At 32.6% G+C, this 15,212-nt stretch overlaps 1 protein-coding gene across 1 annotated transcript; it reads left to right on the top strand.

The window, feature by feature from the left end:
• The first annotated feature begins 840 nt into the window (after window positions 1-840).
• Window positions 841-2,238, top strand: LOC131038186 (E3 ubiquitin-protein ligase PUB23). The gene has a single exon (XM_057970531.2). It carries the CDS (start codon window positions 910-912, stop codon window positions 2,152-2,154), a length of 1,245 nt encoding a protein of 414 aa, XP_057826514.2. The 5' UTR covers window positions 841-909; the 3' UTR covers window positions 2,155-2,238.
• The last annotated feature ends 12,974 nt before the right edge of the window (window positions 2,239-15,212 follow it).

Genomic DNA, 15,212 nt, shown 5'->3' with positions numbered 1-15,212 from the left:
AACAATAGACATAAGAGAAACTAAAGCAATGATTATGGATAAGCACAACATAGTAAAATATATAAAGTAAAGCAAAAAAATTTCTCATTTATTACAATTCATGGTATAATTATGCTTATTTGATATTGTCTAATTTGATCAACCTCAATGTAATAATTTATTAAATCTAAAATAATTTATACTTGATTACTTATATTACTCAATTAACAAAATTACCCTAAATAAAAACCTACATTTTTTTTTTCAAATCAGAAAAGTTAATATCAAAGTACTTGCAAACCCAAAAAAATATTAAAAAAAATTGTTATACAAAAATAAGTATTTCAAATTCTAAAGAGTTACCTCTTTCTTTGACACAATAATTCATGGAAAGAAAAAGATGATATTAAGAACCAGTCATCTTCAAATACCACTGCAAAAGTAATCCACGTTATTATCCAACTCAAAAGACAAAAAAATATATATGTTTAAGATCATAGAAGTAGTTTTTATTTTTATATCTCTAGCTGTCCATTTTTTAATTGATTATTTTTCACGGTGTAATAGCCAAAGGGGAAAGCTGAGTGTGCCGCCTTAGTTATTCAACGAATTGATGATAAGGTTGCCCTATTCCAATTCCAGGGAATATTTAGCTGTTCAACAGCCGTTGAATAGCCTACTTAGCTTGCCATTCTACGCTAGATTTTGACTTTTTCTACAGAAACGCTCGCATCTTTCCAATGCGGAGCGTGATTAAGTCTATAAACGGCAACAGCGTATATACATTAACGGTTATATTAACGTTCGTCAAGCCCACCCCAGTCCTTTCACCATCTGTCCGCCATGCTGAAATACTCCACAGCCTCCTTAAGGAAATTCCAACTACCTATACGTGAATATAGTTGAGAATCTGTATTGTTTGCAGTAAGAATGGAAAGGGAGATCGAAGTCCCTCCCTATTTTGTTTGCTCAATATCGATGCAAATCATGCAGGATCCTGTAACCCTCTGCACGGATGTCACCTACGACAGGGAAGGCATAGAGAAATGGATATATGAGTTGCGGAAGAACACCTGCCCCGCCACGATGCAAGTCCTCCACGACAGGGAGCTCACACCCAACCACACCTTGCGCCGCCTCATTCAGCAGTGGTGCATCGCCAACTCCTCCGCCATACCAGATCTTCCCTTGGACACCGATCAACTCAACGAAATGCTCCGACACATCGGTTCCTGCCCGGCGCCGCCTTTTCGCGTGAAGGCCTTGAAAAAACTCAGGACTCTGGCAGCCGAGAGCGACACCAACAGACAGTGCATCGCTTCGTCTGATGCACCGGCTGTCTTAGTCTCTGTCATCGAAAGCCATTCCCCAGAAGCCGGTGAAACAGGTTGCTGCTACGATGTCGCGGTGGCATGCGAGGAAGCCTTGACGGTTCTCCATTCTCTTCAATTGCCCGACGAAACAGTGGAGTCGCTCACCACCGCCAGGTGCCTGGCTTCTGTGGCCTCAATTCTCAAGAGGGGCACCTCCAATGCCCGATTTCAAGCCGCCATGCTTTTACTGACAGTGTCAACGAAAGGCGTGGAACGGTTTGTAACGAACGCCAACGACAATTTAATCGAAGGCTTGTTGGAGCTATTGACGGAGGAGGTTTGCCACAAAGCTTCATCAGCCGCCCTGCAAGTGTTGACCGCAATGAGTATCAACAGCAGGCGCAGAAGAAAGAAAGTCATCGAGGCAGGAGCAGTCTCCGTCTTGATCGAATTGCTTACCGAGCAGACGCCTGAGAGGGGGAGCGCCTGCGAGAGAATGCTATTTCTTCTCGATGTCTTGTGCAGATGCGGCGAAGGAAGAGCTGCCGTCGCCGACCACGCCATGGGCATCCCTGCGATCTCTAAGAAGATATTTCGGGTGTCTCATTTGGCTACTGATAAAGCTGTTCGAATCCTTTGGTCGCTTTGCAAATTCTCCCTGTCTCAGCATATTATGAACGAGATGTTGCAAGTGGGTGCTGTGAAGAAGCTTTGCACGCTCCTCTATGTCGATTGCAGGCCTAAAACTAAGCGCAAAGCAACGGAGATGCTTAAACTGCACGGTAATTACTGGAGTAGCTCGTCATGCTTCACCACGGGATGTATCCTTTGTAATTGTGATAAACAGCTATTTTTTTATTAGACCTTAGAAGAGGTAGAAGTTAAGAATACGAAGGCAATTGCAGTAAAACAAACAATACTCCTGTGTGTTAATCGAAAGACGGTCTTTACGCAATATTGTATCTAGTTTTCTTCGTAAAATTGGAATAATCTGGTGCGAATAAGGTTGTATATAAAGAATATGTTACTTCACAAACCAAGTTTATTTTCGATTGAATTCAAATTAAATTTTGATTTATCCTTAATTACTCGGTAGCTTCAATCTATGAAAATAATTACTACGTAGGTACTTTCATTCAAAGTTCCATTTAATATGGATTAATTCCTGTCACTTACAGACGATTTACAATATGGATTTCGGATTTGTTTTTATGCTTAAAATTCTACACAAGCCCAAACAGCTGATAAGCAAAAAGTAAAAGTGTAATAGCAGAAAAAACAGCAGTGATAAATTGGTTACACTTAAAAGTTATGAAATATAGAATCGTTCATTAATTTCCAGGGAACACCTCAAAAAGAAAATTCTAATTACTTCAAAGAGGACTGTTACACCAGTTTATGATGTTTACATTAAACTGCACACAGGCTAAATACAGCGGCAAAATATTAATAGAGTCCGCAGCCTCTAAACAAAGAACACTTCTAAACACTAAATAATAATAATAATAATAATTCATTTCGGATCACATTGAGTATTCAATGTATAAATGTAAAGAAAAATTTAGTCTCACAAATTCGATTCTCTTCATGTGTTTTACTTTACTCCTTTGATAAATGTCACTTAAAGCTTCTTATCTTCTTTGTACAACTTAGACTTAAAGATGGACTTGCAATTGGAACTACAGAATTACATAGATGTGCAGTCTTATACTTTACTCCTTTGATAAATGTCACTTGAAGCTTCTTATCTTCTTTGTACAACTTAGACTTAAAGATGGACTTGCAATTGGAACTACAGAATTAGATAGATTTGCTGTCTTAGAACTAAAATATTAGTAGCCTATTCATGATCAATATCATGAATAATATTATCATTCAAAGTATATTTTAACATCCTTACATGACTTTTTTTTTATGATCACAAACTAACATTCATAAAAAAAAACACCTCTTGACACAATAATGCTATTTGTGAGAGAATTATATAACCTATAAGCCTTACTTTGTTCACTATGACCAAAAAAAATGCAGAATGCACTTTTTGGGTTTAATGTTTGTCTATTTTCATTAGCTATATTATCATAGTCTAAATAACCAAAAACTCTGAAATGATTAGGATTAGGCCTTTCCTCATAACAAGCTTCCTAAAGGAGTCATCATGTCAAATGCACTAATGGGATTTTGATTGATAGACTTGAACACTATTGTAGCGATTATACCACCCCAAAAAGATTCAATCAATCCTTTGGTTTGTAACATACCCCTTTCCATTTCCACCACCACATGGTTTTTCCTTTCAGTACTCCATTTTTTAGGCATGTAAGTAGTGGTGAGTTGTCTTTTGATGCCATTCATATTACAATAATGCTGAAAATATCTTGAATAAAATTTTCCTCCCTAATTAATACTTAACCAATTGATTTTAAAACCTCTTTAATCTTTCACAAGGAATTTTAACCTTTTAAATCCATCAAAGGCATCATCCTTTGCCTTTAAAAAAATCAATACTAATAAAATATAATGATTTACTAATTTTTTTTAAATTTCAGAGGACCACAAATATCTAAGTGAATAAAATAAAGTGGATAATTGGCCATCCATGCATTTCCATTTGAAAAAAATTCCCTTCCATGTTTTTCTTTGGCACATCGTGCACAAACCTCCTTGAGTTCTTGAACCTTAGGAAAACCATAAATTATTTTTTCTATTATTAAAAGGTTTAAACAATGATTTAATTCAAATGTCCATTCTTAATATACCATAGCCTTTTAGAGCTATGTATCCTTCATCAAGGATCCACTTCCCTCTCTTTTGGGGGAGATGAATGTCTTTGGTAAGGATCTCCTTTACCCTTATTGAAGAAAAAAAAACATTTTTTAAGGATCTCCTCTCATTTAGAAGTTAGGTATCCTTATATAAGGATCACCTTTTCCTCTCTTTCCCTTTTCGTAGGTGTGTATCCTTGATGGGTATCCATTCTCTTTTTTTTAAAGTAGGTATCCTTGATAAGGATCCTTTTACCCTCTTGGAAGATGTATCCTTTGCAAAGATATTTTCCTTGCTTGGATGTATGCATCCTTTATAAAGATATTTTTTTTGCTTGGGCATATGCATCCTTGATGGGGATATCATCTTGGTGTTGAAGGTGTGTATCCTTGATACGTATATTTCTTGTATCCTTAAAATATCAACTTAGAAATATTCTAACATCTTAAGTGGGGCATATGGCCTCCTTGCTTCTATTTGTTGTCATTGAATTATCCTTTGAGTGGTCATGTTGTGTTGTATAATTATCCTCAAGGTGTGGTCATTAAGCTATCTCTATCAACTTTTGTGATATATGACTTACCTTTGTCATCTAGTATAGTATGACTTTCTATGTTGATCTTTTTTTATGCTCCCTAAGACATTGATGGTCTATGCATAACCCAACATAACATAACTTACTAGTCAATTTCATTCATATGAGTCATGTTGATCATCTACTATAACATGGCTTACTAGCTTGATTGTTACCATTGTTTACACTCCTTGAGGCATTGTTCGTATAGTATAGTGTGGCTTACTAGTTTTACCATTGCTATTATTTATGGTTTTTTGAGGCATTCGTCATCTAAAAAATTGTGGCTTGTTAGTGTCATCATTGTTTTTTTTAATGGTCCCTAAGCCATTGACCACCTATTATAGTGTGTCTTTCTAGTTGTGATCATTTTTTGTGATACTTAGATCACCTAACATAACATAACTTATTCGCTAGGGGAATTTGTGCCTCTCATGGATCACCCAACATAAGAGAAGTTGGTGGATAGTGGAATCCATGCCATATATATGAATCATCCAACATAACACAACTTGTTCTCTAGTGGAATTATTTTAGCTTGGAATGTCCATGGACCCCTTGCATAACACAACTTTCTAGGTGATAGACCATAAAATCTCATTTCGATGATGTATACTCTTGTCTCTTTCTAGAAGTACTCTTGTTTATTTCTATTAGCATTCTAAGGATGATACTTAGTGGTTGAGACAAATTTTATGTCCAATTACCCTCACATAGTTGACCTAGGCCTTTTTCTCCATAAAACTATCTTTTGTTTTATGATTATTTTATTGTATATTTTTTGTGTTGTATGTTCCTTGTGTGTTCTTCATATGTGTATCATAGTTTGAGTGTTCTTATGTGAGTTGATAAGATACTAAGCTTGGGGGCTTACACATTTATGAAATTGGTACCATCTTATTCCTAGTATGTCTTGCTTTGGGCTTCTCGATTCCATTATTATCACATGAGCATAAGTTCATACTCCTACTAACGTGGGGCTAAATGTAGTGTCATAGATTTTATACCTTAAAAAATCCACACTATATTTGGCACATACTTTAGTGTGGTGTCCCTTAGGTAAGTTTTAGATTAGATTTGTACTCAATGGTTCCTTTCTAATTTTATTAATATGCTTAGAATTAATCATCATCAAACATAAAATTAGAGACTAGATCCTATGTTTAGGGCCTTGACACTTTGTTCCTCCTTTTGTAGATCCCTTTTTGACTAGACTGAAGTGGCCAACATCCCAGTCCCTCCATTAGTTCCCAACATAATTTAGTGTGATTTCCCTTAAATCATTTTAAAAATATTTCTGCTCAATGGTACCCTATAATTTTATTGATATGCCTAGAACTTAATCATTATCAAACACAAAATCTTAGAATAGCTCCTATTTTTATGGCCTTGATAGTTTGTTCCTCCTTTTGAAGATCCCTTTTTGGCTAGACCGGAGTGCCCAACATCCTACTCCCTCCAAGATAGGCTAAAAGTTTAAACATTGTGAGTATTAGCCTTCATCATTTGTGACCTGATCTCAATCTTTGTCTTTGATCTTTATTTGTTGGCCTACATTTTAAATAACCTTGTGACTCGCATACAAAGAACATGTACTATAGTCATAACATCTAAGAAACTCATCCTTTTTTGGGGAAAATCAAGCAAAAACTACTACACACAAAGGAGTAAGCCATTAACATACTGAGTAGCAGACTACCAACATTCTACATTCAAGTATGGATTCATTTACAATTATCATGTTATTGCATTAGAACTTGAAAAAAACTTCTAAAGATAATTACACCACTACCTTTATATGGAGCTTCTTAAGAGTTTCATACCTAAGGTAATCTTGTCATTTCAACATTTTTCATTGATTTAGCCTTTCTCTTTATGTGGACATGCACTATATCATTCATAATAAATGTTATGGATGTGAAAAACAAACATGGGTTTTCTCTTTTCAAAGCCCATATAAAGCACCACAAATTCCCCTTTTCTTTGTGTGTGCAGGTTCAAACCCAATAGTAGCTAGGAAAGATAAAAAAGAGTAGAGAAGATAGTGACAGAATATGACAGACTTTGAACAAATAAAAAGACCCATAATAGAGTTCCTAGTGCCCCTATCTAGGCATAGTGATCAAGATTTTTTGGAGATAGTTGAACAAAATCTCTTGATTGCATTTCAAGTTGTCTTTCAAATTATTGACACCTCTAGACTTGGGAACCCAATGCCCCTATTATACATAGCCTACTCCAAGTTTTAGATTGAGGTTCCTCTTTGTATCTCCATTCTATACATGTCATCCTATTTTAGTTATTCATTGCAATATTCTATCATTTTTCATAATTAGCCTAGGTCACGTCCAAACGCTTCACTTTATCCTTTATCATCATTACAACAAAAAAGGACAAGAGCCACAAGTTCCTAGTTCTCCTTTAAGGATAGTATTTAGCCTTATTCTTTTTCTCCAATGTTATGATTAGGGAGGCGAGGTCTTTGTATTATATTATTTCTTTTAGAGATCCCCTTCCCAATCATTTCAGTCATGATTCTATTGCAAAATCTCAACATCTTAGATTTTAGTTTCCTCTACTTCCTAAATTAAGATAAAATTTTAAATTCCCAATCAAATGTCTCTATGACAACATATAACTAAAATTTCTTATTACAAAGTACAAAAGACTAACTATCCTATTTATATTGAAACATATTTCAATTATAATCATTATTAACCTATCCTAATTAGTTTGCAACCCAACTCCCATATATCTAAAATGAAAGTTTTGGTTAATCATTTATATTTAATTAACATATTTTATTGGTCAATTAGGTTGATATTTATTTATATTATCCTTGCACAAATGGAGGTTACAAGGGGGACCTCCTCAACATTATTAACATCAACATTAATAGTATATATTTTCAAAACTACAAGTTCAAGAGTCCAAGAATGGTACATGACTTGTGAGTTTAAAAATACAAAGTTGTCCTTGATAGCAACAACAACAATGACAATAATACCAACATTTATTCAACCCACCGTTACATTGATAACCCAAATCAACTTATGCTTTAAATATTCATTACATATATAATTTTTTTTAACTTTTTCTCTACAATCTTGAACATATAAATTTTATTCTTTTTGAAACTCTTGTAGAAGTCACATGTAATAACTTTTAGTAAAGCATGGAATAGTAATTGTGTTGATCATACAAATTTTATTCTTTTCGAAACTCTTGTAGAAATCACATGTAATAACTTTTACTAAAGCATGGAATAGTAATTGGATCATACAAATTTTATTCTTTCAGAAACTCTTGTAGAAATCACATATAATAACTTTTACTAAAGTACGGAATAATAATTGAGTTGAACATGTAAATTTTATTCTTTTGAAAACTCTTGGATAAGTCACATGTAATAACTTTTACTAAAGCATGAAATAGTAATTGTGTTGAACATACCAATTTTATTCTCTTCAAAACTCTTGTAAAAATCATATGTAATAATGAAATAACTTTTAATAAAGCACGGAATGGTTATTATGTTTTTAATTACTACTTCTACAATCGATCTATGACTCGATCCTCCTACCTATGAGCAAACAAAGTTCCAGTCATATCATGAATTAGCTTAATAGAAAAGAGATCATCATAGTTAAAATTATGAAATCACACCATAAATTACTCCATGCTGTGAAAGGACGCCAATGTCAATGTTGTGCAACTTGCAGTGTCAACTGCTATTTGTCCCATTTATCATTTGAAACTATTCAATTATAATTATAAGTTTTATAAGAGAAAAGACAAAAGATCTGTATTTGCTGTTTCGTGTTAGATTTAAATCTCTGAAACTGTTCAACGATTATCCAAAGTGCAGAGTATATCATTGAGAAATGTATGTTCAATGCAAGAAGTATTCAAAAGCCCTTTGATTTGTGATGTTTTTTATTCATAAATGTCAAAATAAAACGCAAATGCAAAGTCTAATTCAAACTAAATTTGAGCTGACCTATCACATGCGATTGCAAACATTTCTCACGTTATCCTATCAATGTTGATTTCACACTTAAAAATCTACGTTCCAATCCATATTTTTGTTTTGAAAACAATATCTGACCCATCACATGAGGTATTGCATGCAAATATATGCGTGGAGTGACATGTTATGATTGTACCCCTCACCATGATCAGTGATTATATTAGTATTGCGTAATTATGGTAATCATCTCAAGCAAACCCTGGTTCCTATCAAGGTTGAAAAGTCAACTCTGAATTGTTGATGTATGATGTGCCTCGTGCTACACGGGAATGTCTATCTAATATATTAGTTGCGTATTTTAATTTTAATTTAATGTTATTTACAGTCAAATGTGCATCATAATTTGGTGGATGGGCTCTACGGGGCTGCTCAAGGCACGTTTGATATTATTTAGGGTAGGCACCGGAAAAGCCACTTTGCAATTCCATTCCTCAACAGGCTTGAATAGAATATTTTTTTTTGTTTAGACATGTACTCCTTTTTTTTTATGGAATATTTTTTATTCAATTTTATTGAATAAAGGATAGTTCGAACACAATTCTATCTCTTTTCAGGCAGACACTCTTGTTTGGTTTGATTCAGATAATTTTTCCATTTGAAATTGGTCATCTTTATTCGATATTCAATATTTTGCAGATAATCTCTTGAAATAAGAAGTCACTGTCATTAGTTGGAAGTCAATTGATGATATTGTTTTCAAAAAATGAGGCAATCCAGATGATAAAGACGCTTATCATTTCCATTGAAACAAATACTCTATCTATAGAGCATCAATGGTTTATGATTAGTATGATGGTAATGGTACATTTATTTTATAATACAAATGCTATTTTAATACAAAGTAGGTAGGATTGTACACTTTACAAAGTAAATAGAAAAACAATCTGCTTGAAATGTCACATAGTAAACTCATTTCATTTTGAGGTGACCTTGGAAGGGTACTATGTCTTTACAAATAACCACTCAAAACAAAGGTTGTTGATTGGAGCTTGTGAAATCTTCATTATTCAAAGAGGTTGGATCATCTTCTTATTCATCACTTGGATTATATACTAATCTGAGTGGAATAAATTATTCTCATTTGAAAGAGAATTGCTTTATCTGAAATTTATATAACCAATTCTGTACATTTAGATAACCTAGATATTGATGGTAGTTGCTCTATTCAACAAGTCCATTGCTATCTTGGTCTAAAAAGAAATGCAATATATTAGTTATATATAAAGAGGGAATCTCAATGAATCTCTATTTATTAGTTTGTCAAACAAACAATAGAAAATAAAATCAAAGGACAAAAGAAAGAAATGATAGGAATAAGGGGTGAGCATATTTTCCCAAATATATATCACAAGCTTCCGAGCAATCCATGTAAAAACATAGAGAAATCACCCAAGTGACAACTAACTTAACTTATAAAATAAGAAGATAAAATCTCTCAATGAAAAGAAAGTCGCATTTAGGAACATGAATGACCACCATAAATTATATGTAGATCAATGAGAAATATATCTTACTCAACCTTTGAATGCTAGCATATGTTTAGTCATACAAACAAATTTAATATAAACTATATTCATCCAAAAAAAATAAAAAAATAGAAAGAAAATCAACTACTATAATATTTAGCTCAAGAAAATAGTATATGCAATGTTCTACTAGCTTTTTTCCTAGAATTGTTTACTCGTCTCTCTCTTATAATGATATTTGTTCCAATATATATACAATTCACAATTATAAAACATATTAGTTTTTTTAGTATATTTCTCATACTAAATTAGTTACAATAAATAATGATTGAAACATTAGATATTAAGAATACTAATTCAAATTTAATTTTAAAAATGAAATTGATATCTACTATATTTAAATCTAATTCCACACTCAAAATGTATTTGAAGAAAAACTAAGCAACTTTAAAAACTATCTATATTGATTCACACTAATTATTTCTAAAAGTAAATAGTAGATAATAATACTTGTCCTTCACATATATTTTGGATTCAAATGTTCATATCCTACGAACACAATATTGAATAATTTTAAATCTTATTTTTGAATAAAAACCCTGAGTCCATGAATTCACTCAAGGCTAAATGCACATGCCAATATAATTCATTTTCTTACCTACATGATAAAATCATGGGTTTGATAGCTACAATAATCACTTATTCATCTTGGGAGAAAAATTGAAGTTACTTTTCATGCAGATGTGAGATAACACAAATCTTGTCTAATAAAGTTCTCAAGTCTAGGGAAGATCATCACCCCACCTAACTTATCAATAAAATAGACTTTTACTCCAAATTATGTGAGGAGGTTTATAAAGTCATCCTTTATTATAATTTCAACACTTCCATAGAGGATTGCTTGGATAAAATTTTCTCCATCCACACTTCACAAGTCTAGCAATCAAAGAGGCATGACAAGGAGTAAGCCTAAGGATGGACAATTTAACTTAGACTAATTGTAGTAGATCATTGTGAATTATAGGGACCAAGACAATGAATCAGGAAATCAAAATATATACCAAGAACAAGTTTTTCACATAATATATAGAGCAAGAAGTTTGGATTTGTATATGTTCTATAGTATGTTATTTAGGATTTCTTATTTTTATAACTTAATAAAGTGTTCTAAGTTGGAAGATTTGGTTGCTCCATTTGGTGGATTATGTAACATATCATCATATGGTAGATTATGTAAAATATCAGTAAACAACAATGTTTAATGGAAGAGCTGAAGCTTTTGACTTAGATGCATGATCTATATTTGGTAGATTAAGTAACATATTAGTAAATAATAATTCTTATAAATCTTATTGTATCCTTGCAAGTAATGTTGCTACAACTTCCAATCCCATGTCAGTGTTTCTAACATCCTGCTCTGGATCAATGTTTATGAATTTGAAAGACATTCTTGCAGATACAAACTATGCAATAGATTTTGTATTTCAACTACAATCTATAAAATCCAAAGAAACAAGTAGCAGTAACCCTATGGACAATGATAATGGGAATTCATAAAGTAACACTACTTCAAATAAAGGAGCAAAATGTGCTCTACATGCCACACCACTACTACACCTTTTGTGGAGGAACAGTCCTATGGTGCCAAGGTAAATTTTACAATACGCTTCATTTTGAAGATACAATTAAGTTAGAGATATCAACATTTCTCCTCTTAAAAAACACCCCAAATATCTATACCAACCTTTAGGGATTTGTGTATTGATAGGGTGATACACCATCATACTTACAAACTATTTTGCTTCCCAATATATCTATTTAAACAATACTATAATATTATTTCTAATTAAAGATGTATATTATCCTATAGATTAATACTTGTTTTCTTTGGTGGGTTGATAAACTTTCTCTATGCAATGCATGTGACATCTAATACAAAAAAAAATAGAGGCATGCTGCATCTATCATGACAGCTGCAATAGAGTATAATAAATAGTTTGCAAAGTATCATGTTCCAACCTTATTGTAGGTCATAATGATAACATCACTACAACTCCACATCTTAAGCCTTCAAAAAATATGAAATTCCAACCCATTTATATTAGGATTAATAATTTATTTTATGATTAATAATATTATTATTATAGAGTTAGATCATAGGTTAGAAAGTTGATGCATGTTTTTTTAGTAGGTTATTTTTTTTTTGGGTATGTTTATTGTAACAATTCTTTTCTCATTCTAAGTTACATTTACTCTTAACTGAAATTCAATTTTATCCTTCATAGTATGCTTATTCTAACTCCTTTTTTTATTGATATATGAATTACAAATATTATAAATGATTGATAACCCTGTATCAATAAAAAACCCTTACATTTAAATTGACATTTTGATGATCTTCAAGTCCCTTGACATTACAACTCACTTAGAAATATGTAAATACTGAGAATCTAAACAATTTGAGTGCTTGATGTTATATACATAATTGACAACTATGTAAGTGGTTTTAGCTATTGATTTTTATTTAAAATCATATTTTTCTTGAATAGTATGCTCTTTATATCTTTGGTGTCCTATAGTAACATAAATGCCAAAGGATGAAGAAGATTTTGATTTATTTTTTTATTGGCCTATTTTGTGATCTGAATACCTATGGAAGTGAATACGTCTGCTGACACTATGCAATGTATTAGCCAGATGCTTTCTACTATCATATATCATTTTTTCTAGTTGTTTAGCCATAGAAGACCAACAAAATTTATAAGATTCACCATTCTTCCACTTGCTTCATACGATTGGGCTTAGGCTGCGGTCCCATGGAGAGGAGGTTCATTAAAAATAGAGCTAAGGCTACTGATATTTTTTTTGAAACATTTTAAAGTTGGAGGTCCCATGAATTTTGTAGTGCATATTAACTTAAAAGTTTAAGCTCCTAAATTTAAGGAAGTTGGCAGTCCCATGAAGCATGTGTAGAGATAAAATAAAATTAAAAAAATTACTTTCCCTCTAATTTTTTTTGGTGGGAAATCAAACAAGTAGATGATTGACAAGTGGTAGATAATGTTCCTAGGTAGTGGGACAATTTATAGTAACACCCCATTTTCACCTACTTAAATATGCAAGCCTAAAAAGTTGAATCTTTTATTTTCCAACAAAAGATTCCATGCAATCCTATAGAAAAAAAAAATCTTCATGAGACCTCTTGTTGCCTAAAAATAATAGAAGCTTAAGCCCCCATGGGACCCCTTCCTTAACAAAAACACTCTAAGCATTCACCGCTTAGAATGGCTTGTGTGGGCCCAACCCTAACTTGTTCCACTTGCCATTCATCGTTAACCAAAACCATTTGGTAAATGTTGTGCATAATAGTAGGTTAAATTTCTTAAATATGTTTCTTCCAACTAGCTTCTCAAACTTACTCTCAAAGTTCCTACACTACCAATTTGATTGCATCTCATGGAAAACAACTATTCTAGGGCAAGAAGGCATGGTTTAACATCTTGCAATGCATTTTGGGTGCATTTTTGTGTAGTCAACTTGTGTGCTTAAGTATCTATTTGATATAAAATAGAAATATAATCTAATCTAGGACTATTGGTGCCTTAATTGTGGGGAATTGCCTATAGATTTGGTATTTTTTTGTTTCATCCTTAGGAGCCTATGTCAAATGGGAGCTTTGGAATAGGGAATGAACATGAATTAAAGCATAAAACGTACATGAAATTTGTTAGATGTAGTTGCATACACTCCAATAGACATTTATGCAATAGTTTCATATGCTCTGGTAGACATGTATGTAAAATGTGGAAGCACAGACAAGGCATGAGAATTTTTTGATAATGTGTTTCGAAAAAAATTAGTCTAAATAATGCTATGATTGCAGGACATGAAAAAATGGATTCATTGACAACTTCCAAAGAAAATAAAATCGGTAGTAAAGAAAGCATTCTCCCTGCCTATTTTCAAATGGGAGCTTTGGAACATGGTATGGACATCCATCAAAGCATGACCAAAAGAAATATTAGTCAAATATTATAGATGAAAATACTCTAGTAGACATGTATGGAAACTTTGGAAGCATTGACAAGGCACATGAAATATTTGACAAAATGCATCAGAGAAATGTGTTTCAGGGAATGAGATGTTTGCAAGATATGCACAAAATGGATTTTACAAGGATTCTCTTAAAATATTTCAAAATGAAGCACCCTAGAACATACCCTAACATTATAATCTTTTCTTGCGTCCTATGTGCATACAACCATTTCGGTTTAGTATGAAGGTTGTACACTTTTCAACCACACAAGTAAATCTTATTGCATTACACCTACAATTGATTATTTTGTGCATATTTAAGCTTCTTTATTTGTATAAAAGCCATATTATTTAGATTCCCATTAAAGCTATGGAAGTTATGTTGATATTTTTCCTTGGTTCCTACATATTACATATAGGTTTAGTAGAATTGAAGTGATGTTGCTTTTTTTTATTTTGGATCTTAGAAATGTTTTGATTTATGTTCTTTTGTCAAACATCTATGTAGACATGGGTAGGTACTGTGAGATTTAAATCTTAAGGAGATTGATAAATGATAATGGAATTAAAAAGATCCCTGGATCTAGCTACATTAAAGGCTATAAAATGGTGTGCATCTTTTGTATAGGGGATATATTGCATCCACAAACATGGGGTTTCTATGCAAAATTAGAGAGATTATCTTGGGAGATGAAGGTAGCAAGGTATTCCCTACATTGAAGACAATTAATTAGTGATGTGAAAAAGGAGAGAAAATGATTATCTCTCTACCACCATAGTGAAAAGTTGGAAGTTGTTTTTGGTTTGTTAGATGCACTCCTAGAGAAACTATTATTTTTGTTAAGAATGTGTTGGTTGCCACTTTGTAGTAAAATTTATGTCCAAGATTGTTGCAAGAACTATGTGAACTATTTCCATCATTTAAACTAGTGAAATGTTCTTGTGGAGATTATTGGTGATGCTAAATAAAGTGATTTAAAAAATAGGCTCATGCTATAATAATGTGCACCATGTCAAACCCACACTTTTATTTTCAATATCTAGAAAGA

This window comes from Cryptomeria japonica, chromosome 11 (assembly GCF_030272615.1).
Source record: "Cryptomeria japonica chromosome 11, Sugi_1.0, whole genome shotgun sequence".
Lineage (NCBI taxonomy): Eukaryota > Viridiplantae > Streptophyta > Pinopsida > Cupressales > Cupressaceae > Cryptomeria > Cryptomeria japonica.
Note: the sequence above shows the minus strand (reverse complement) of the source record. Positions and strands in the feature narration are given on the sequence as shown.

Bases quoted from the DNA above. Each gene is read 5' to 3' on its own strand.
- LOC131038186 (XM_057970531.2), top strand. From the start codon at position 910: ATGGAAAGGGAGATCGAAGTCCCTCCCTATTTTGTTTGCTCAATATCG.